General features: G+C 30.8%; 2 protein-coding genes and 1 non-coding gene across 3 annotated transcripts; 1 reads left to right on the top strand and 2 right to left on the bottom strand.

Moving 5' to 3' along the window:
• Positions 1-4,219: 4,219 nt before the first annotated feature.
• TRNAK-CUU (transfer RNA lysine (anticodon CUU)) lies at positions 4,220-4,292 on the bottom strand. The gene has a single exon. It is a non-coding gene; the product is annotated as a tRNA-Lys (tRNA).
• Positions 4,293-7,013: 2,721 nt separating this feature from the next.
• Positions 7,014-10,326, bottom strand: PBF1 (N-terminal nucleophile aminohydrolases (Ntn hydrolases) superfamily protein). Its single transcript, XM_028061124.2, has 7 exons — positions 10,120-10,326; positions 9,926-10,033; positions 9,678-9,759; positions 7,803-7,932; positions 7,576-7,718; positions 7,402-7,488; positions 7,014-7,330 (listed from the first exon to the last, which is right to left on the bottom strand). The coding sequence occupies exons 1-7, from the start codon at positions 10,164-10,166 to the stop codon at positions 7,256-7,258; spliced, it is 672 nt and encodes a 223-aa protein (XP_027916925.1). The 5' UTR covers positions 10,167-10,326; the 3' UTR covers positions 7,014-7,255.
• Positions 10,327-18,304: 7,978 nt separating this feature from the next.
• Positions 18,305-19,141, top strand: LOC114179003 (uncharacterized). Its single transcript, XM_028065185.2, has one exon. It carries the CDS (start codon positions 18,542-18,544, stop codon positions 18,923-18,925), a length of 384 nt encoding a protein of 127 aa, XP_027920986.1. The 5' UTR covers positions 18,305-18,541; the 3' UTR covers positions 18,926-19,141.
• The last annotated feature ends 3,692 nt before the right edge of the window (positions 19,142-22,833 follow it).

Here is a 22,833-nt window from a genome sequence, read left to right as displayed (position 1 = left end):
TTAGACAGATCTGATTTTAACAAGGGAAGCTTGAGCTTATAGTTGCCTGTAATTTTAGTATGCTTTTGGGTCTGAATCATATGTGTGATGTATGCTCATGGTTGATTGTGTGATAGTGGTGAATACATGACTTCTTTTGGTGTTGCGTGCTGTGTTTTCGCGTGGGTACAGTGGTGGACACTGTTTTTCTCGCCCAAGTGAGCGTGTCTCGCCTAGGTAAGACTAACAAAGGCTCGCCCAGGTTTTTTTTGTGCAAACTGTCGCGCAGGCGATCGATTTCATTTTTGGGTGAGGCGTGATCTCGCCTAGGCGAGAATGGACTCGCTTGAGCGAGAATCCGCATGGACCGCTGTTCAAGGGCTCGAGTTCTCGCCTAGGCGAGGAAGAGCTCGCCTGAGCGAGAGGATCTCTCGCTTGAGCGAGGCCTTCTAGCCTGAGCGAGACTGGGGCTGCTTTTGTGCTACGATGTGACTGGCCCACTGGTATGGTTGCTTGTTGTATGAATTGGGAAGCATGAAATATATGAATTGTTGTTTATGCATGATGTTGGTATTATGGGGACTTTCTGATTGGTTGGTGAAATACGTATAAAGCGTGATTAGGACGTAATTCCATGGCTCTTGTAGGGAGAGCTTATGGTGGTGCCCCACTTAATGGACGTAATTCCTTGGACCCTCCTAGGGGGAGACCACGGTGGTGCCTCATCTATTGGACTTAATCCCACGAACCTTGAGGTGAGAGTTCATAGTGGTGCCTACACAACAGGACGTAATTCCACTATTTTGTGGTGGTGCCTCACGACCAGGACGTAATTCCACGAACGTGGTGGTGCCTCCTGTAAGGGTGTAATTCCGCGAAGGCCTCGTGGTGACGCCTCACTGCTAGGACATAATTTCACTATTTTGTGGTGGTGCCTCATTACGCGTATCCGGATTGTCTAGTTTTGGAATGGTAGTGGTTCGGTATCTCCTGTGTGGTTCTCCATTATTTATGCTTGACTATGTGATTTGACGTTGTGTGTTGTGATATAATTATCTGGTGCTCTAGCTTACCCTTCCGCTGGTTTGTATGATTTTGTGTGGTTTTCCTCCTTGCGATGATCATCAATTCTATTGATGTGAGCAGATGTGAGAACTCCTGGCAGTGTAATGATAGTAGAGATGCAGTAACTTGATGGTTATGGACGGATATTGGGTCCGCTATGGGACCCATCGCGGAAGGAGTTTCATTAGTTATGATGGTCTTGTCTATACAAGGCCTAGAACTATTATTTTTACCTGTGTACTTGTTTTGGGTCGTGTGAGACCTTTTTCCATGTAAAGGGGCATGTTTGGTGTCCTGTGTACCTTCATACTCTAAACTTTAAAGTCTCTGAATATTCATGTATGTGGCGTTTTATTCAATTTAAGGTTCTCTATTATTTATGCTTGACTATGTGATTTGACGTTGTGTGTTCTGATATAATTATCTGGTGCTCTAGCTTACCCTTCCGCTGGTTTGTATGATTTTGTGTGGTTTTCCTCCTTGCGATGATCATCAATTCTATTGATGTGAGCAGATGTGAGAACTCCTGGCAGTGTAATGATAGTAGAGATGCAGCAACTTGATGGTTATGGACGGATATTGGGTCCGCTATGGGACCCATCGCGGAAGGAGTTTCATTAGTTATGATGGTCTTTTCTATACAAGGCCTAGAACTATTATTTTCACCTGTGTACTTGTTTTGGGTCGTGTGAGACCTTTTTCCATGTGAAGGGGCATGTTTGGTGTCCTGTGTACCTTCATACTCTAAACTTTAAACTCTCTGAATATTCATGTATGTGGCATTTTATTCAATTTAAGGTTATCCAGTTTTTGGGATGTTACATAATCTGACAAAATAATAATTACGTTAATCTCTTAACAGATACATTAATAGAAAGAAGTTAATAGTGGGGATTCAATTGAATAAGTTAATTTTATTGAGTAGTCAATTGACCACAAAAATTTATTAGAAACTCAATTGAAAACTTTTAAATTTACCAGGGACTTAAAACATAATTAAGCCTAAAAGAATAGATTCAACATCTCTATATATCAGGAAGTATGATATAAGTAATTTATTCTTCTTTTCTTAAGGTTCAAAGAATAATTATAAGAAATTTCATATTTATTCTTTCAAACGTGATTCGAAAAAACGTGTTCAAATATATGAATATCTAATGTGTTTTCTATTTTAATTACATTGATTTTTTATAAGTATAGTTAAATTAAATTAAATTGTGTATTAATTTATATTTTATTAGTAAAAGTAATTAAATATATAAATTTTCAATGTATTATTTTAATTTTTCAAATTGATTGGTCAAGATTTACTATTCACCGTTATAAAAACTGAAAGTCATTATTGAAATAATGGCAACTCTTCTTTAAACATAAGTCAACAAAAAATATTACTTAGTTTATTATAATAAGTATCGAAATGATTTTCTTTTAGTTAGTTTTTTTTTTCAAAATGGTAATTTTGTTTTCTCATTATACTAAAAACAAAGTATAATAATACTGATTCTCCTAAACCGATTATTTAAAATAAATATTATAATTCTCAAAGCTCAAATTTTATCATTAATTAATTAGACTCATTGATATAAATATATTAGGCTCTATATTTTGACCCATATTTAAAAAAAATAAAATATATCAAATAAAAAAGGAAAAAATTCTAATAAATTATAATCTCTGGTATCTGTGTTACGAGTTTTGGCACTTCTAAAAGGAAGTGATGTTAGTCTCTTTAATCAAATATAAATGAAGGTGTTGTTTGTTATGGAGTGTTCTTAATAACAAATTTTGTTATAAGATAGACTTTAGAATCTATATTTTTACCCATTTTTTTTTAAATAAAACATATCAAATAATAAAGGAAAAAAATTCTAATAAATTATAATTTGTAGTGTTTGTCTAACAAGTTTTGACACTTTTAAAAAGAATGACGTTTTTAGTCTTTTCCTTAATCAAATAAAAAGAAAAGGTGTTTGTTATCACTACAAGAAAATTCTTAAATAATGATTAATTTTAATAATAAAAGTAATTAATCATTGTAGTGATCAATTTAGATATCAATTTATAAACTAAGAATTATTGATAATTAAAACAGTTTCTATTATGATAATTGGTAACTAAAATAGTTTCTATTATGAATTTGTTTTTAAATTAGTCACTAACATTAACTACTAAGATCTTAACTACCATTTTAGATATTTGTTGATATGTGTGCGTGATATTATAAGAAATAAAAAATAATAATTTAATATTTTAGAAAGATGAAAAATAAACTTAAGTCTTAAAAAAAATTATTTAATCTTTATCTCATGTATGCTTTCAAGAATTATATATATATATATATATATATATATATATATATATATATATATATATATATATATATATATATTCTTTAAAAACAACTAAATAAACTAATATCAAAGATAAATTTTATAGCCTATTATAATTTTAAATTCTCACTTTTCCTTTTCTTATGCTTTTGGATGTTCATTTCACTCTACTATCTTAGCTAGGGAAACAATCCCTCCATTATCCTAATTTGTATTAATCTTTTGATAAGTTTGTTTGTGCTTATTTAAAAAATAAATAGAGGTTCTTTTAATAAAATAAGCATGTTTTAGTTTATTTTCTACGTTTAAAAAAATTCATCATTATTAAAATTAAGTATATAAAAATAACTTCACATGAAAATATATTAGTAGGGAAAAAATTTAAATAACACAAACTAAATGCAATATTAAAATTAAGAAAAAAAATTTAAAAAGCAAGAGAATGCATGACGCAAAAAGAAAAAGCGAACATTAAAATTAAGAAAAAAAAAAAGCAAGAGAATGCATAAAACTATCTTAGCTAGGGAAAACAATCCCTCCATTTTCCTAATTTGTATTAATCTTTTGATAAGTTTGTGCTTATTCAAAAAAAATAAAATAAAGGTTCTTTTAATAAAATAAGCATGTTTTATGTTTATTTTCTACGTTTAAAAAAAATAAAATTTCATCATTATTAAAATTAAGTATATAAAAATAACTTCACAAATTTAAATAAGACAAACTAAATGCAATATTAAAATTAAGAAAAAAAAATTTAAAAGCAAGAGAATGCATGACACAAAAATAAAACGCGAATATTAAAACTATGAAAAGAAATTAAAAGCAAAAAAAGACATAACACTAAACGCCCACCGTGGGGCTCGAACCCACGACCACAAGGTTAAGAGCCTTGCGCTCTACCAACTGAGCTAGACGGGCATATGTTAAACATTCTAAACTAGTCATATTAATATTATAACTTACTCACCTAGTTTTGCATAAACATTAATTTTATTTATAATATTTCAGAATTCTAATTTATTTGAAATAAATGATAAAAGGTTAAATCTTAAATTATAGACGACACTCACAATTGAAAACAAAAAATGGTGACTTTGCGAGATCCTTTTATTTATATTTATATATATATATATATATATATATATATATATATATATATATATATATATATATATATATATATATATATATATATATGAAGTTTGACAATATATAGCTTACAAAAAGTGTGAGGAACTGTACTAATACTAATCTATTAATAATGCATAAGTATAAAATTATTTAGTGAAACTATTATATGATATGGGTGGAATGTATAATTCGAGTTACTTTTATTTAATATATAAAGTATTTGAAAGTATCTTGTTAGTGTTTCTTGAATCTCTATTGACCAATATTCTTGTTGGCGTGGTCAGATATTTTGTTGATGTCTCTAGGTGTAAAAAGGAATACCCTACAAGTTAGGAGGTGTTTCCATGTTTTGGGTTTGTGAACAATTCTGTGAAGGTAAGGGAAACTCTTTGTCACTTGTGTGTGAGTTTAATAAAATTGATGTTTTTCCTGTCTTTGATTGATTGTATTTTGATGATAAACTTGAGCTGTTATAATGAATATGTCTGGTGTGTATGATTGATGCATTTGGAATGTTTAATATCATGATGAGTGTTATTGTTTGATTTTGTGTTAATTGGGAGAATTTAGAATCTGAGTCATTGATCAAATTGGTACAAGCTCCAAGGTTATAAAAATGTTTTAAACCAATACCCGAAGAGAGGAGTACCAATTTCATCTGCTCTCAATTGGTTCAACGTCGAGCACCAGTTGTGTGCTACAGGTTTGGGATCATTTTAGCTCCATGGTGTTGAGCAATGGATTGTATCACTATGCATCACTTTTTGTGAATTGTTGGGCGCTAAGCGGCGCCAAGGTGACATTGAGTGCCACTTATTGCGAGGAGAATGGCGCTTAGCGCTAGTCTTCCCTGATTGGTTATGTTTACTCTTTTTATGTTGTGAATGGTTCTGTTTGGATGATTTGATATTTTTAATAATTTTAAATGGTTAATATTAAGGATGGCAATATGGGTTTGGCTTGGTGGGCCAACCTGCAGGCCCGCCAAAAAAACGCGGGGCGGGCCAAGACGTTGAGCTAGCAGGTCCGTAGGTGCCCAACCCGTAAAAGCCCACAACCCGCATAAAAAAACTTGCACTTGTGTATATTAATTACTCTTCTTCTGGACTTTTGCATGAACGTTCCAAATTTTTGTATGACTAGAAATAAGTGTTATGTATTTTTTAACGTGCTAAAATTTGAATAATACATCGTGTATGTCAAAGTACAAATATGAATATGATGAAAATGTTGAATTATCAATTTATTATCCAACTTCCCAAAGCCTTTGTTTAATTTTGTGAACTTGTTAAAGTTTTCCAATTTTTTGAACATTGAAAGCTTTATTATAAGATTTTTTTTAAAAAAAAAAAGAAATACATAAGCAGGCTAGCCTGCGGGCTGCACTTATGCGGGGTGGGCCAAAATTTTCAGGCCGCTTTAGAAATGTAGGGCGGGCCGGGCCGACCCGCATTGTCATCCCTAGTTAATATTTGATATGATAATATGATTGTGAGCATCTAAGATGATGGTGTTTAGAGGAATTCATGGAGAAATTCTTGTGATGGTAATTTTAGTGTATGTCACATCCCTTGACATAGGAGATTTCAATAAGGATGTATCCTGAACTCTAATGATTATTCACACTCAAATAGAGTAGAATGAAGGTGAGACTCGTAGAAGATCCTAGTCACAAGACTTATTTTGGTTCTAGGCATGAAGAAAATTTACCTTATGTGTGATTGATTAATAATTCCTTGAGACTAGACTATACAAGGTCTAAAAACCATCACAAATACACACCTCCACCTCTAGTGAATTCAATGTCAAGAAAAAGTATCCGAATAATTGAGTTTAATGTCAACTGTTTTGCATATATATATATTGTATTTTATTATACTTATGGTTGGTGCAATTGACATGATTTAATTATTTTAGAATTTTTCCTTGTCACTAGCTTATCATGCTATGTATCAGTGTAGTGTTGTTTGTGTTTTATTTTACACTTTTGCTATGATTATCTCGGTGTGAACATATTTTTATGCAGGTGAAGATACTACTCCAGTAGAAAGTGTTGATGCCTCCGAGTAGTGTTTCTTAGATTCCTAAGTTGTTGGTCATTAACATATACCAAGTAATGCAGAAATCACATCAGCATGCATCTATGATCGGATGAATTCAGCTGTATAATGCTCTACTATGGCAGCAAATTTTAAATTATTGGAATTGGAAAAATCACCATATACTTCAAAATCTTGCCCAAAGGAATGAAACGAAGATGTTCCTTTCCTGAATTTCATTAATTGCCCCACATTCTACTTCACCGAGTTCGATGCACATTGAATCTCCTTATTTCAAAAATATTTATGCGTTCTGTTTCAAAAATGCATTCGTCATGTTTAGGGGACTTTCTGATAACTAGCAACCTCAAGGAGGACCATGTTTATACCTTAACGAAATGGTTTAAAAGTAATTTTGGGAAAATATTCGCGGGATATTGAACGTGCGAAGCAAAACACAATGCAATCATGAGAAAAAGACGGCACTTAAACATGTTATAACAAGATATAAAACGCACACAAAAGTTATGAAACAGACTAACAAAAATCCAATGCAAATATAAGTGAAATCACAGTAGTTATAATGTGAAGAGAGTAGTAATACTTGTTCAAAGCAACTTCACAGGAAATGCTATTCTTAATTTCACCTCATGGGAAAACCCCACTGTCATTTAAAATTCCAGAAGCATTTCAAACATTTTGTAGAGAGCACTAGTCTTTCCTTAGGTCCATGTATTCACGACGAATACCACTGGCATTTAGGATGACGATTTCAACCTTGTCTCCCTGTAAAAACATTCACATTAAGTTGCAGGTTCATCCTACAGTCAAATGGTAATAATATCACACAAACTTACGGTGTATATATCTCTCTCAGTTGCAGATGCAAAAACGGTTTTCACCAGATCAACTGCTTCTGATTCAGACAGTGGAGTAACAGCATCCTGAAAGAATATTTTTAATGTAAGTCTCAATCTATAAAACTCCAAGAATCAAATATTTCAAGCAAAGCGCCAATTTCAAAATGTCACCTTGGCAGGTAACAGGAGTGGGCTAGGAGACTTCAGCTGGTTATCCAGAAATGGCATGATAAGTGTGGATCCAGAACCCTGAGAGCTATATCCAACCCTCTCATAGGAACCAACAGCATCATATGTGAAAACACATCCCTTTCCTGTTTCAGGTTGAAGTGGCAATTAGCAATTAGCAATTATAAAAATGAGATGTGAACAAGCATAGAAAGCTAAAAATAGCATACCTTCATTGTCAAGGCCACCCAAAACATTGAATGCATAATAGGGAAAGAAGCGTTTGTAATAAAGTGTGTTTGAAAGAAGCTGACCCATTGCAGGGCAGCTCATTTGCTTGTTATGTTGATGCTGATAAATCTGTATTCAAAGTCAAAAGATGATATAACATCAGTTCCACGAAAGGCTAGCAAGTTTTTTGTCACGGTGAACTTAAAAATAAGAGAGAAACTGAAGGTACATAACAAATAAAGGGCCAAATACAGCAGTTTCCCCGGTTTTACAATATAAAAGGGTAGCCCAGAGCCCAGACTCCGGCATAGTGGGGTTTGGAGAGGGGAATATAAACACAAAATGTAAAGGTATAAAAGAAAAAAAAAGTCAAGACCCATTCTTTATGGTACACATCAATATTAACATCTTAACGTTGTCACCACTAGGGCAGAAAATCATAATGTATGTATTCCCCGACTCACATCAAGCAAGCATATGTGCATTGTACCTTCCCCTTCTCCTCTGATTTATAATGCTTTTGATTTCTTTATGCAAATCCATGAAGATCCTTCATTTCACTAGACACAAATCCAACCTTTAAACTCGTTACTTTATACAAGTCCGTAAATATCCATCCATATGTGCTTCCTTCTCAATAATCTCAAACACCAATACTCTTACTAAATGCCTTGAAATTTTGATATCGTGCAGCTAACATAACAGTGTCTAACTCTGGAATGTTTCATAATTTAATACAAACCCGAAAGAGGGCAGTCAATAAACACTTTAGTGACCGCACAGAATTGGAGACAATAAATTGTGATATGACTCATAAGTACCTCTAACTACAAAGTATCAAATGATACCATTGACCCTAAAATTCAAATGGTAAATTGCAAGGTACAGTAGGATCTAATCAAGAAAATTTAGTAATTTAAGGTTTCAATCTAATTTAAATCTACTAGCACTGTATAGGAATAAAAACAAACTAGAATTGAGAAGTACTTAAGATATTGAATTTTCATCTACTAAATTCAACATTTGATTTCTGTGGTTGTTGTTCTGTTGAGGATACGTGCAAATGCATGTCATGTAGAGTGGTTAAATATTTGGCTGTGGATGAATTTGGTGATGACAGTCTACTTCTTGCATGTCATGTAGAGTGGTTAAATATTTGGCTGTGGATGAATTTGGTGATGACAGTCTACTTCCTGATGACAGGTACTGTATGGTACCATTCATGGATGGATTTTGTGTGCAGAGGCTTCATTGATGTTTACAACTTACAACTAACATCTAAGACAAAAAATAACTAATCCAGTTGCATACATCCATACAAAAAAAGAAAAAAAACTAAACTTTATTAGACCAAGTCTGATAACTCAAGTTTTACAAGATAATCACATTTTTTCAAAACACCGATTAGAAAGCTGGTAAAATTTAGTGATTATTATTTCTTTTATATAAGCTAAACCAAGTATCAACACATTCACTCAACGCCTTACTTGTACAAATAAAAACATATTATTAAGATGTTCGCTCACTTCAGCCAAGCCAAGTTAGATGAGTACTTTCCTAACATGTTTACTCTAGGTTTATTATTTCATAATATAACAAGTTATTTTAATCACTTTCCTAACATGTTTACTCTAGGTTTATCATTTCATAATATAACGAGTTATTTTAATCACGGGAAGGTTGGAAACAAACTAGATTGGACCCAATCATAGTTCTTAGTTCATCCAACATCAACATAGATAAAGTAGCGCAGAAAACACACACCAAGAGATTAAGCATAGAACAGTTTGTAAATTACAAAGCAACCTCAAAAGAAATCACAAGCTTAAGTAGCACTATTCAGTTGTTTCAATAGTTGAGAGTTTTTAGCTCACCAAATGTCTAGCAGACAAAACCTTCTGCAAGGCTTTCACATCAGCTTGAAAACCAGAAGAAGCCATCACACACTTCTCCGCTCTGTCGATAAACAATAGAAACCTTAGTTACATCCTCAAGCAACACAAACAAACAATGCTAAGATATAAACAATACTACGATAAAGTAAAATAAGCAACTCCAGAAAAATTGAAAAATAAAAAAGTAATTATTTGGGACGAGACTTAATTTTTGGGAAAAATCATACAATTGGGAGATTTTGGAGTAATCCCGAGTGAGGATGTTGTAACCAGTGGACATTCTGGTATCTGCGGCAATAACACAGTAATCGGCTCCAGCAATCGCAACACATGATCTACTCAAAGTGAACAAACAAATCAACGAATGAAAAATTGAAAAATTGAAAACACTCCTTCCGAGAGAGGGAAAGGAAACCCTTACCCTCCATTGTTATCGTATGGAGACCAATTAGCATGTTGCTTCGTCATGGTGAGTGAACGGAGAATGGAATACACAGAGAACGGAGAAGAGAATGAATTAGGGCGTCGCGTGTAAAAGAAAGGTTTTTTTCGTTTCCCTTGCTTTCGTCTCTCTCTAGTCTTTTTAACTCTATTAACTTCAGATCTGTCTTTGCGAACACGAAATGCCTTTAACTAGCATTTTGATTTTCGCAGTTCACAGTGTAAATATTTATTTTGCATATTTTTGTTGTTTTTATTATCCTACTAATTAAATTATTGTGTACATTATTTTCAATTATTAATAATTAAAAACTATATATATATTCATAAAAGTATTTACGATATTATTATTGAAGAAAAATTCTTAAATATATTTTGAATTTCTAAACATGTTTCCATTGAAAAGGATTAAATGATTAATTTTGTAGAAGAGATTTTGTTTAAGATTTTAATAAATAATATATTGATAATCAATAAAATACATACATTAAAATAATCAAACTTAATTAAGTTTTAAGATTTTAATAAATTTAGATATTTAGTTCTAGGTTCTTTTATATTCAACTTAAATATATTTATCTTTATTTATAAAAATGTTGTTGTGCTTTATATATATAGGAAGTAGATAAAAATGGTTTGTACAGGTTTGTTCACATCAAATAGTTTGATGGACATCCTGCATTAAGTTTACGAATGGTTGAATTTAACCAATAAAAACATTAAGATTTTAATAAGTTAAAAGCATAAAAAACATAAAATACCATTTTCTAATAAATTTAATTAATTAAAATTGTGAATTAATTGATAAAAATAATGAGAACAATTTTTAAACAGGTCCCAATGCATTTTAGCGGATTACAACAGATTTTTAGTCTTTTAAAATTACTAAAACTTCCATTAGAAGTAATTTTAGCTTATTAAAATCAAATTATATTTTTTAAAACAAAAACAAGACCAATATTATAGCACAACAATATTAATCCAAACATGACCGCACATAATCATATAATCATATAGTAACTTTAACGTCAAATCACAAAATATATATTAATTAACACATATAAAAGCATAATAAAAATAAAATATGAAATTATAAAAGTTTAATAAATGAATGAAACTAACCTCTTAAGTTAAAAGAGTCTTTTATAAAGTTTTTCTTCATTTTTTCCTTGTGTATCCAATTTCATTTATATCCATAACATAATTTTTAGAGCTAAAAAATTATCAAACTTAACATTTTATAGAATGAAATTTGCAAGTATTTTGAGAAAATACTATTTTTTTTTTCAAAATTTTTGTAATTTTTATAACAAGAAACTCCCTGACAAGTAAGTACAACTGCATAATGAAAGCATTTTAGGCCGTGGTTATTTTTTCTTACGTACTTGACGCGTTTTGTTTTTGAGTATTATGCAGAGGGTTTTTTTTGTTGTACGTAAATTTTTTATTTGTTTGATTATTAGATATTGGTTTTATCATGGTTATATGAAAAGGCAGTAAAAAAACTCTTTAGAATTATACATAAGGTAGGTTATGATATATTTAATAATTTATAGTTTATAATAATTTATACAATATTCAAGTAGGAATTTTGTGCAGATTATATATATATATATATATATATATATATATATATATATATATATATATATATATATATATATATATATATATATATATATATATATATATATATATATGATAAATGAATATTTAATGTGGCATGGTATAACTGTGCTTTGTGTTTTTTTTATATATGAAATTAAAAGAAGTATATAGTTGTGATAATCAAAAGAATAAAATACTCACACGGTTTTGATAATATTATAGGAATGATCTAGTATTAACATCAGTTTGTGTTTCTAAGTAATTGATGTTGGTAATTATTGGTGTAGTTCTATAAAATGGCAGCATAATGTGTGCATTCGTTAATTTCATAAAATCTGAAAAATTGATAATTGTTAAATATGCTGTGATTTAGATTTTGTTGTGGTACTGTACATGCAAGACTAAATTGATTTATACATGTGACGAATGAGTTAACAATGAGTTAATGTATGTGACATTATATTGTTCAGTATTGTGGATGTGTGGTGACAAAGAAAAAGTGTACATCCTATCAATTTTAGTAATGAGTTTGAGTATAATTTTGTCCGAAGTTAATGGGAGAACAATGAGAAGGGTAAATCTGCATAACTATATATGATATAATTATATGGGAAGTGAATTTTACTAGAGCTCTCAATGAGAGTTATGAGACTGTGTACTTTGATGGAGAAGCTCTCGAGGAGTAATGGGAAGTGACACCTGTGTACTTTGTTGGAAAAACTCTTGAGGAGAGTAATGGAAAATGACATATGTATACTTTGTCAGGAAAGCTCTCGGGAGAAGTGATGGGAAGTGGATTCTATCCGTAAGACTTAAGAGAAGTAGGAAGGGTTATTGCTCTAGTGATAAGTGGTTGTGGTAAGCTGCTTTCCAGAGTTATAAATTGATTTTTGACATGAGATCACTAGTGATTGTATTAATTTTTGTGATGACATGTTTTAAACACTGTGATCACTAGTGACATTTTTGACACTGTGATCACTAGTGACAATATCTTTGAACCATTGTTTGAGACAATAAACTCTTTGAATGATTGACAATTGATGAAATTGAATGGTATTGTAAGACACTAGAGTTAAGAAAAGTTTCGGTAAATTGTTATATTATTATTCATGTATATCATTGGTTATAATGATTGATATATGTTAGCTCACTCGTAGATGCATGTGTTTGACTGTGATGAGTGTATATATATATTTCAATGTGTAGGAGCATATGTTGTTGTTGATGTTGATCTGGATGCATAATAGTGAAGAACTTTGCTTTTGCTTCGAAAAAATAATTTGTTTTATAAATGTTGTGCTAAATAAATATTATTGAAAAATAATGTACACTTTGATTAAATTATGGATTTTTAAAATCTTACTTCTATGTTATTTGAATAAATAAATGAAAATTTAAATTTTCAGTTGGGTATGAAAATTGTAAAATAAAAGATTTTGAAATTTATAAATTTTACCAAGTAATTTAATAGTATCATAGGTAGGATGTTACATAACAAAGGTTTTATTTTATTTTTTTATTATGTGATCCGAAAGTTAAAAATAATTTATAAATTATGTAATAAAAAAAGTTAAGAAAATAAAAACTCTAAATTGTATAATTTAAAAATCATTTAACTTTCACATTTTATAATATAAAATCATTATTTTTGACTTCCCCATTATATAAATTATAAACGTTTTTAAGAAAAAGAAATAGTTTTCAAATTTCATAATTTATAAGCGATTTTTGAGTTACAAATTTTATAACCTAAAAAGAAACAAAGTTATTTTATTTTTTAATTTGAAGATACGGGAAAAAAATACATAGACGTGCATGAAGAAGCGGCCCAATCTAATAATCAGCTGGACTACTGCATTTTCAATGCAAATCCAAGAGTTTTTCTGTAACCTCAAATACTTTCTAAATTTCAAAAGTACCATTTCACCATTTGACCAGAATAACACAAATCTTATCCCAACGTCGACTTCTTATGAAGGATATTTTTGGATGTTGACGTAAGGTGAAGTTTATGAACTTCCAAATTTCGAAAGCCAAATATATATATATATATATATATATATATATATATATATATATATATATATATATATATATATATATATATATATATATATATGTATATATATAAAATTTAATTTTACTTTTGAAATATATTAAGAAATATTAATATTTTATTTTATTTTTCAAATGCATATTAAAAGATGAAAATAAATAAAACAGAAAATAATAAACTAAAGAAAAAATAATTATAATTCAAAAATTTAAACTTTAAATAAAATTTAAAAAAGTTAATGTGAGACATTTTTTTTTTCTATTTTACACTCTGTTCTAAGAAAGGGTTGGACCTGGTCTTTTCAAGGGCCCAAGTTCAACCCATTTTGAAACTCCTAAGACCCCCTCACAGTTACTTACTCTTCATTCTGCCACTTTTTACAGACAACAGTTTCTCCCCTCCCTTGTAGTGCTGCAAGAGCTCTGCTAGAACACCAACTCTTGTCTCCATGAGCTAGTGAGTCATCCATGTTCAGAGCTGTCTGAGCTCATATGTCCATGTAAGTAGACCTCAACATTCCTTTTTCCAGCTATATTGTGGTGGCCTTGCTTAGGGTTCGTTCTTGTAACTCTATTTTGATTTAGGTGTCGATATATTTCAGCTCCTTAATTTGTTCCTGCAGCTGTGGTGCTCTTCCTTAAAGTTCAGTTTCGTTTAGCTAAGTCTCATTAAGGTAAGGGAAGCTACAACTTCTTTTTTCTTTGATATATAATCAAGTGCAGTGGAACAAGTAAAAATCTCACAACCAAGAAGCATATGGTGTGGTGCTACCCATTTTCCTACACTGTATACTTTTCGTAAAATGAGGGTTCCTACTTTGTTAACTGTTGGATCGAGCTGAAATTGTAACAGCTGATCCTTAACACCTAGTTCTTGACTTTGACTGGTCAGATCTTGAATTGGAGATCTGTAGTGAGAGCAGTTTTTATCGCAAGGTTCCTGTAATTTGGTTGTTGACAGCATTGACCTTTGTTGCTTGTTTGGTGCATAACTTTCTCTATAGTTATTCATTTAAGTTGATTCTTGTTGCATTTGGTTCTTGATTCAATCATCTTTAATTTGAATATAAATACAAAATTTTTGGAGATTTACACAAGTTGCAATTTTATTTCTAAACTCCCAAATCGTTTGCATAATGTGTTGTTATGTAATGAGCCATGACTTGGTTGGGTTGGATATTGGTATGCATTTATAAAGCATGAGATTGAATGAGATTTTGTTATGTTGTGTATGAAATGGAAAACATAACTGTATGGTTGATGGTGGTTTGGTATGAAAATTGAATGCTTGATATGACATGTGGATTTTGTTGGTAAAAGAGTTTCAAGGGTAAACTCTTAGTGATGATGGTTAGTGTATACCTTGATATAGGAGATGTCTAGATAAAGGAAGATATCCTAAACTCTAATAATTATTCACGCTCACATAGAGTAAAATAATTTATGTGGTGAGAGTGGCATGAGATCCTAGTCTTGGGACATATTGGGTCCAAGACATCATAGGATTAACCCTGTGTGTGGTTGGGTGATAACCCCTTGCCTCTAGACTCTGCAGAGTTTAGAAACCAGCATAGGTGCATACTTCCTTTATTTTTTGCTTTCACATGTTTTGGGTACTGCTTTTACTTGTCTATAACCTGTTTTATAATCGGCTTGCTTTTATTTATTTTTTATTTTTTTAAAATTTATATTTTTTACAATTTTTAATATTTCTTAATATATATTTTAAAAATAAAATAAAATATTAATATATATATATATAATTTTGTTTTTATATAATGAATTAAAAGATAAATAAAATTAAAAAATAAATAAAATTAAAATTAAAATTAAAATTAAAAATGAATATATGTGTGTGTGTTTTCGCCATTTGGAAGTCCTCGACCTACATTGGATATTTTTGGGATGAGAAGTGTGTTACTCTGCTCAAATAGTCAAAAGACATTTTTAAATTTTAAAAAGTGCTCGGAGGTGCAAAATAAAATCACTGAGGTGTAGGAAAAAACCCCATTTTCCATAGTCCAACATTGTCGGAACTTGCCTCTTCTGTAACTTCTAATTATTGGTTTCATTTTTAGGGGTGAGACTTCCCACTACAGTTGAAATGTGTGACGATACCTCTAAATAGGTGTTTATTGATATTGAATTACAGTGAAAACTCTTTTAGAATCTTTCAAAATGGTAAAACTTTAACGTTGTATGTTGAGTCATGAGATACTGTAAGAACAACACACTTTAAGATAAAGGTAGATACCAACAATAGAGTCCAGATGATACTAGTGTTATAAGTTCTATAGTTTGTGGTTATCAAGATAATCACATAACTGATTTCATAATCCTAACTATCTCTCAATATCATTAAAAATAGTGTTTGGGTATGCCTTTACCTTGTGTTTTGACAAGGTGATTTCTATAATTTTAAGAAATTTAAATAAATGATATTTAAATTATTTGAAATTATAGTTTTTTAAATATTTTGTTTGGATAGAATAATTAAAATATTTTATATTTTGTTTGAAGTTCTATATTAATTAGAAATAAAATTAATTTAGAGTATACAAGTGAGTGCAAATCTCATCTTATAAGTTGATTTTATGGAATTAAATAATTATCTTCTTAACATGATATCAAAATTATTAGAGACTATCATAACAAATGTCGTTATTTGTTGGATCTATGATTTCACTCACTATCAGACTATTATCGAATACTATTAATGTTTAATTTTATACTCGATAGATATATATTTCAGCGTGAGAAATGTGTTGGAAGAGTCAATCTATATTATATATTTGAGTGTAGCTTATGGATACTAATTTATTTTCTCATATAAAATAAAATTTCATTTTATATTTTTAGAATTAAAACTTACCAAAAGTATTAAAATTTAACTATTCAAATAATATTTAATATTTAATTTTTTTCATATATATATATATATATATATATATATATATATATATAAATATAAAGAGGGTTATAACTCGTGGAATTTCAATTCTAATTTTGCTAGTAAATTTCAAATTCTATAGTTTTATTATTTAAAATATCTTATTAAAATTCTTAAATTTCAATTTCTTTTAAATTCCATGATTCAAATAACTCATTTTATTTATAAGAATTTTAAATTTACCAAATAAATAAATTACTTTTTAAATTATCTAAATACACTACTAAAAATAGTAAAGAGTTGAATGTTTGTTTCTTCATAAAATATATAGATGATGCTGTTCGTACTTTTATTAGAGTTATATGAACTTTCAATGATTAGTTTTCTTAATGATTGAAGAGAACAATCATTAGAGACGATCATGAATCCATACTGATGAAAAGAACTTTTTGATTTTGTTAATCCTTAACTTCTCTATATATTTATTTTACTACCAAATTATTTTCTAATTTAGGTTTCAAGTAAGTTTTACTTAATAAAAAATATTAACTTTATATATATATATATATATATATATATATTATAAAATATTAATCATAAAAGGTATAATGGTGGAAGAAAGAAAAAGAGGATGACATCGTACGACGATAATAAGTAACTAGTATATATTTTTTTAACTACTCATGTAAACTATTATTTCTATGTTACAATCTTATTTATTTTATTTGTTTTTTTTTCTCTTATTCTACTTTTTGAATACTCTTCATATACTTAGATTCGTTACACCATATTAAAAGTTATTCATTATTTATTATTTATTTATTTTTCAGAGAGTCTCTTTTTTCTTGTTAGAATATAATGTAAACCAATGCCGAAGAGCATATTGCTTCTTTTGTAAAAAGAGAAAAAGGAACAAAGGGAATGCGATTCCATTTAGTAGATAAGATTGGTTTTCCTTATTGATTGATATTTCAATCCCGATACCCACGTTTAAACCATGATGATACCACTTTCCACAACTTTAATTTCTTCTATAATTAATAGTATGTGACATTAAAAAAAAAGAGTTTTTAAGATGAATTCATGCTCATACTATAACTGTAGAATAGTTTAAAAATAGTATTATATTCATGAAAAAGGGAATGAAGTAAAAGAAAGTCATCTTCTATCCTTTCGACAAATATAATTGTCTTCCGATTCTATATTAAAAAATTGAAAAATTAAAAAAATTAAACATATTAAAAAAAAAATACAATTGGTATTAGAACATCTTAAATTATCTTTCATGTAAGAAACTATACCCAACAAGCAATCAACAAATAAAAAGATGCGTGTACTCTAATGTTACATATGCATAGTTCAGAAACTAGCTATAGTAATAATTCCAATGATTTAACATGAACGTAATAATGGTATACTTGGATGAAGGGTGATTCTCTTACATCACCAAGCTCTTGCGACTTTCTATACAAATCAAACAAAGAACAAAGCTCTTACATTATATATAATATTTATTATTATTTTCTTTGATGTAGAAAGCAAATTAAAAGAGCCAATACCTAAAGAACACAGCACAAGGAATGTCTTTAGTTGTCTTTATTAAAGAATGTTCTCATCTTTCCACCTTTTAGATGCTAAAATTGAAACCCTAATTAATTACGTGAACCAACATTGCAACAGAAAACCTGTTGTGATAGATAATCTAGCAATTGCTTTGCTTGATGAGTTAACCCTATGAATCTTAACCTGCACTCAAAGAACAAACAAGGGACATCAAACTTAATAATATCATCGAAACCCCTTTTTACTCCCAAATCTGAAGAATTTCCATTTCTCTTTCCCAGGCATGTCTCTTCAAGATCAGCCACAGCAACCAGTCCAAGTTTACCCTACAAATCAGCCACCCTCATCATCATCTCACCACTCAAATGGGTCTTTTGGAGCAGTTTTCATTGTCCTTGCCATAATTCTAGTAATTTCTGTGGTTGCTTGTGTTCTTGGTCGCCTTTGCAACAAGCGCTACAATAGGCACAGTAGCATCAGCAGCAGCAACCAGAGAGGTCCTATGCAGCATAGGCCACAGATCCATGATTTGCGTCCGAGGGATGAAGGTGATATTGAATTTGGGGTTGAGAAAAGAATGCCACCACCGATTATAAGGACCAAAGTGCAAGGTCCTCATCATGGTCATGGAGCAGGCGCAGGAGAAGAGCTTAGAGCGGGTGCATGATGGAACTCCAACACAACAACCCTTTCTTTATACTTACCAAATCATTCTATGTCTTTTTCTGTTCAATCTTCTGTACTATTTGTCTTAGATTTTCAAATATCATGTTACTTCAAATGTTAATTATGTTCTCTACTTTTTTTTTTACCCCTCAGATATATTTTAGTGCCAAGTGTGTAATATTATATAATACTTTAATACGATTTTTCATTTGGAATATATGGGTTATGAGTATATTAACATTGTTTTTGTTAAGGTCTTGGTTAAAAGTAAAATCAATAGCAATAAAAATTAGCTTAATCGCCAATAAAAAGCCTCCACAAAATGTAATTCCTGTACTGCCATGCCCACTTCTTGAAATAAGAAAACCTTTTATTCTCTTTAAACTTTTGTCTGTTAGAAAAGCAGATTATTATAAAATTAGAAGTGATTGGTTAACATTTTTAGTCTACTTAACTTACTTTTTGCTCGTTTTCATCATCCATAACTTCTGTTTAATTGATCTTTTACTTTATTACTACATCCAATTAGTGGGTTATCTTTATTAAATCTTTAATTGGTTGGCATAGTCTCCATTTAGCTTAAAAGTGGATAACATTGAAAATCACACACAATTTTAGAATATTGTAATATATTTATTATTATTATTATTATACTAATTAATTAATGTTTGACATATTAACTAAATATTTTATTTGAATTCATAAAAGAAAAAAAAATAAATTAAATTTAAATTTTATTTTATAATTTCATAGAATTTATTTTCTATTTTATAATAATATTAAAAAAATTGTACGAGTTAATTGACAGAAATTAATCATATTATTAAATAATAGATATCATGTTATTCTAATTTATTACAAATATTTTTGTAACTTTTTATTTTATTTATATTATTTATATATATTGTGAGACCTTTTTTATTTTTACACTTTGTTCCAAATAGGGGTTGGGGTCTAACCTTTTCAAGGCTCCATGTTCAGCCCACTTTGGACCCCCCAAGACCCCTTCACAGCCACTCACTCTACATTCTGCCATTTTTTTTACAGAAAACAATCTCTGCCCCTTCCTTGTAGTGCTGCAAGAGCTCTGTTAGGGCACCAACCTTTGCACCTTGAGCCAGTGAACCGTCCTTATTCAGAGCTGTTTGAGCTCATATCTCCATGTAAGTTACATTAAAACCCCATTTTCTTTCTGCTTGTCTTTGTTCCTAAGTCTTGGTCTCACGAAGTCTTTGTCAAGGTCTCATTTTCATACTTGTACGTCCTTCTTTTTCAGCTTCTTACACTATTGTTGTGTTGCAGTGAGCCTTGTTAGAGCTCTCTTACGCTGCAGTCCTCCTTTTCCTAGTAAGGGAAGCTAGAACTTCTTCTTTTTCTTTGAAATAGTGCGTACTTATTTTTGTTCTAGAATGTGCTGAGTATGTTGATTGATGATTGCATTGAATTGGGATGAATTTCATGTTTGGGTATCTATGGGTTAGAGAATTTTATGTAGTTTGGATTGCAATTGGAATAAGAGATATTGATTGTTGCAATTGTTCAGTTTGGTATCATCTATAAACATCTTTGAAATGATTTTGAGAAAATAAAAGTGCAAGATACCAAATTGTGCAGTGGAACAAGTCAAAATCTCACAACCAAGAAGCATATGGTGTAGCGCTACCCATTTTCCTATATTGTACACTTTTTGTAAAATGAGGGTTCCTACTTCGTTAATCGTTGGATCGAGCTAAAATTTTAACAGCCGATCCTTAACACCTAGTTCTTGACTTTGACCGGTCGGATCTTGAATTGAAGCTCTGTAGTGAGAGCAGTTTTTATCGCAAGGTTCCTGTAGTTTGGTTGTTGACAGCATTGACCTTCGTTGCTTGTTTGGTGCATAACTTTCTCTATAGTTATTCAATTAAGTTGGTTCTTGTTGCATTTGGTTCTTGATTCAATCATCTTTAATTTGAATATAAATGCAAAATTTTTGGAGCTTTACACAAGCTGCAGTTTTATTTCTAAAATCCCAAATCGTTTGCATAATGTGTTGTTATGTAATGAGCCATGACTTGGTTGGGTTGGACATTGGTATGCATTTATAAAGCATGAGATTGAATGGGATCTTGTTATGTTGTGTATGAAATGGAAAACATGACTGTATGGTTGGTGGTGGTTTGGCATGAGAATTGAATGCTTGATATGGCATGTGGATTTTGTTGGTAAAAGAGTTTCAAGGAAAACTCTTGGTGATGGTGATTAGTGTATACCTTGATATAGGAGATGTCTCGATAAAGGAAGGTATCCTGAAATCTAATAATTATTCACACTCACATAAAGTAGAATAATTTATGTGGTGAGAGTGGCAGGAGGTCCTAGTATTGGGTTGGGCCCAAGACATTAGAGGATTAACCCTGTGTGGTTGGGTGATAACCCCTTGCGTCTAGACTTTGCAGAGTTTAGAAACTGTTAAGACTCCGACAAGTGTACCAGGTCGCGCAAGTAGTAACCGGTAAAACCGGGATATTGTTTCCCAAGAGACTCGTGTATACTAAATATTTGCGTAATTAGTGACTAATCTAAACTAAAGAATGAATCCATATTTTAAGTTTCATGTATGAAATTAAATTTTGCATAAATGATTAAAATTGAACTTTGGAAGTTAGAGACATTTAGTGAATGGAAAATATTAGAAATGATATGAATTGATATTGTTGGGGTTAGAATTCACGAACTATGCTCTCATGCAACTACAATTTTACATCCTCTACATTAATATGCCAATGCCAACCCACAATTTTACTGAAACCCTAATTCCTTAATGGATTAAGCCTAAATTTTCTTATTAAGAGTTAATTCCTTGAACTCTTAATAAGTAAATTTGCTTTATGCACTAGGGTTTAATACAACCAATGGGTCAAGCCCCATTCCTAGGTATAATCTCCATTGAGTTTTATTGTTCCAAATCAAGGTTTCAAAAGATATTTTCACACCCAATGAATCAAAAATCATGCAATGGATGTCTAAATCAATGCAAGCATTAAGTAAAGAAACAAGAAGACTAGCATTCAATGAAAGAGGCATTTATATATTCAAAGCATTGCAATTACATAAGAGTGCAGTGGCTACATCTAACCCTAACAAAAATGGGTTTAGCTCTCCATTGTCATGGAGAGCTCCAGCTTGCAAATGGAAGAAATGGAAGAGAAAGAGATACAAGGAGGAAGAAAGAGTCGTTCCCACAAGTCCTAGCACACCTCCAAGCTCTCCAAAACGAGTTTGCTCGCACCTCCCATTGCCAAAGATCGTTTCCCCCTCGAGAATCCAGAAGAAATAGGTTTAATTTTGCCACATCAGCACAGGTGCCGCTCAACGTCGTCCCTGCACCGCTCAACGTCCAAAAATTGCGAGCCAATCAGCGCTCAACGTTGGCTTCTGGCGCTCAACGCCCAAAAAATGCGAGAAGAATGGCGCTCAGCCTTGAACTACTATGTTCATCTCTTCAATTTTGGCTTTTTTTCTTCTTTCTTCTCTGGTTGACAACTTCTTTGGCTTGAGACAAAAGCTTCCTATCATTAAATTGGTCAGAAAAATGGGGATTAATGGCATAATTAGATCTATGTAACCCATATTGTATTTATTCACAAAAGCAAAGTAAAAGTGAGGATTAAGTGGGTAAAAAGCTCAAGAGGAGTTGATTTTGTTAGCAAAAGATAGCCTAGATAATGGTAAAAATCTACATTATCAGAAACCAGCATATGTGCATACTTCCTTTAGAATTCTATATCAAGAGTATGATCTGGATATTAAGTTAGAGAGTCCTTCAATTATTTGCTTTCACATGTTTTGGGTGCTTATTGCTTTGCTTGTCTATAGCTTGTTTTATAATCTGCTTGCTCAATAACATGTTAAATATTTTATCTCTAG

This window comes from Vigna unguiculata, chromosome 3 (assembly GCF_037176805.1).
Source record: "Vigna unguiculata cultivar grain cowpea cultivar isolate G323 ecotype 2 chromosome 3, ASM3717680v1, whole genome shotgun sequence".
In the NCBI taxonomy this organism is placed as follows: domain Eukaryota; kingdom Viridiplantae; phylum Streptophyta; class Magnoliopsida; order Fabales; family Fabaceae; genus Vigna; species Vigna unguiculata.
The sequence above is the reverse complement of the archived record's forward strand: the minus strand, read 5'-3'. Positions and strand labels throughout refer to the sequence as shown.

What these genes read in the sequence shown, in the direction of transcription:
- LOC114179003 (XM_028065185.2), top strand. Translation starts at nt 18,542, where the DNA reads ATGTCTCTTCAAGATCAGCCACAGCAACCAGTCCAAGTTTACCCTACA.
- PBF1 (XM_028061124.2), bottom strand. Translation starts at nt 10,166, where the DNA reads ATGACGAAGCAACATGCTAATTGGTCTCCATACGATAACAATGGAGG. An exon ending in CCATACGATAACAATGGAGG is followed by an intron (nt 10,034 to 10,119) that starts GTAAGGGTTTCC and finishes CACTTTGAGTAG; the next exon opens with ATCATGTGTTGCGATTGCTG. An exon ending in GGGTGGCCTTGACAATGAAG is followed by an intron (nt 7,719 to 7,802) that starts GTATGCTATTTT and finishes AACCTGAAACAG; the next exon opens with GAAAGGGATGTGTTTTCACA.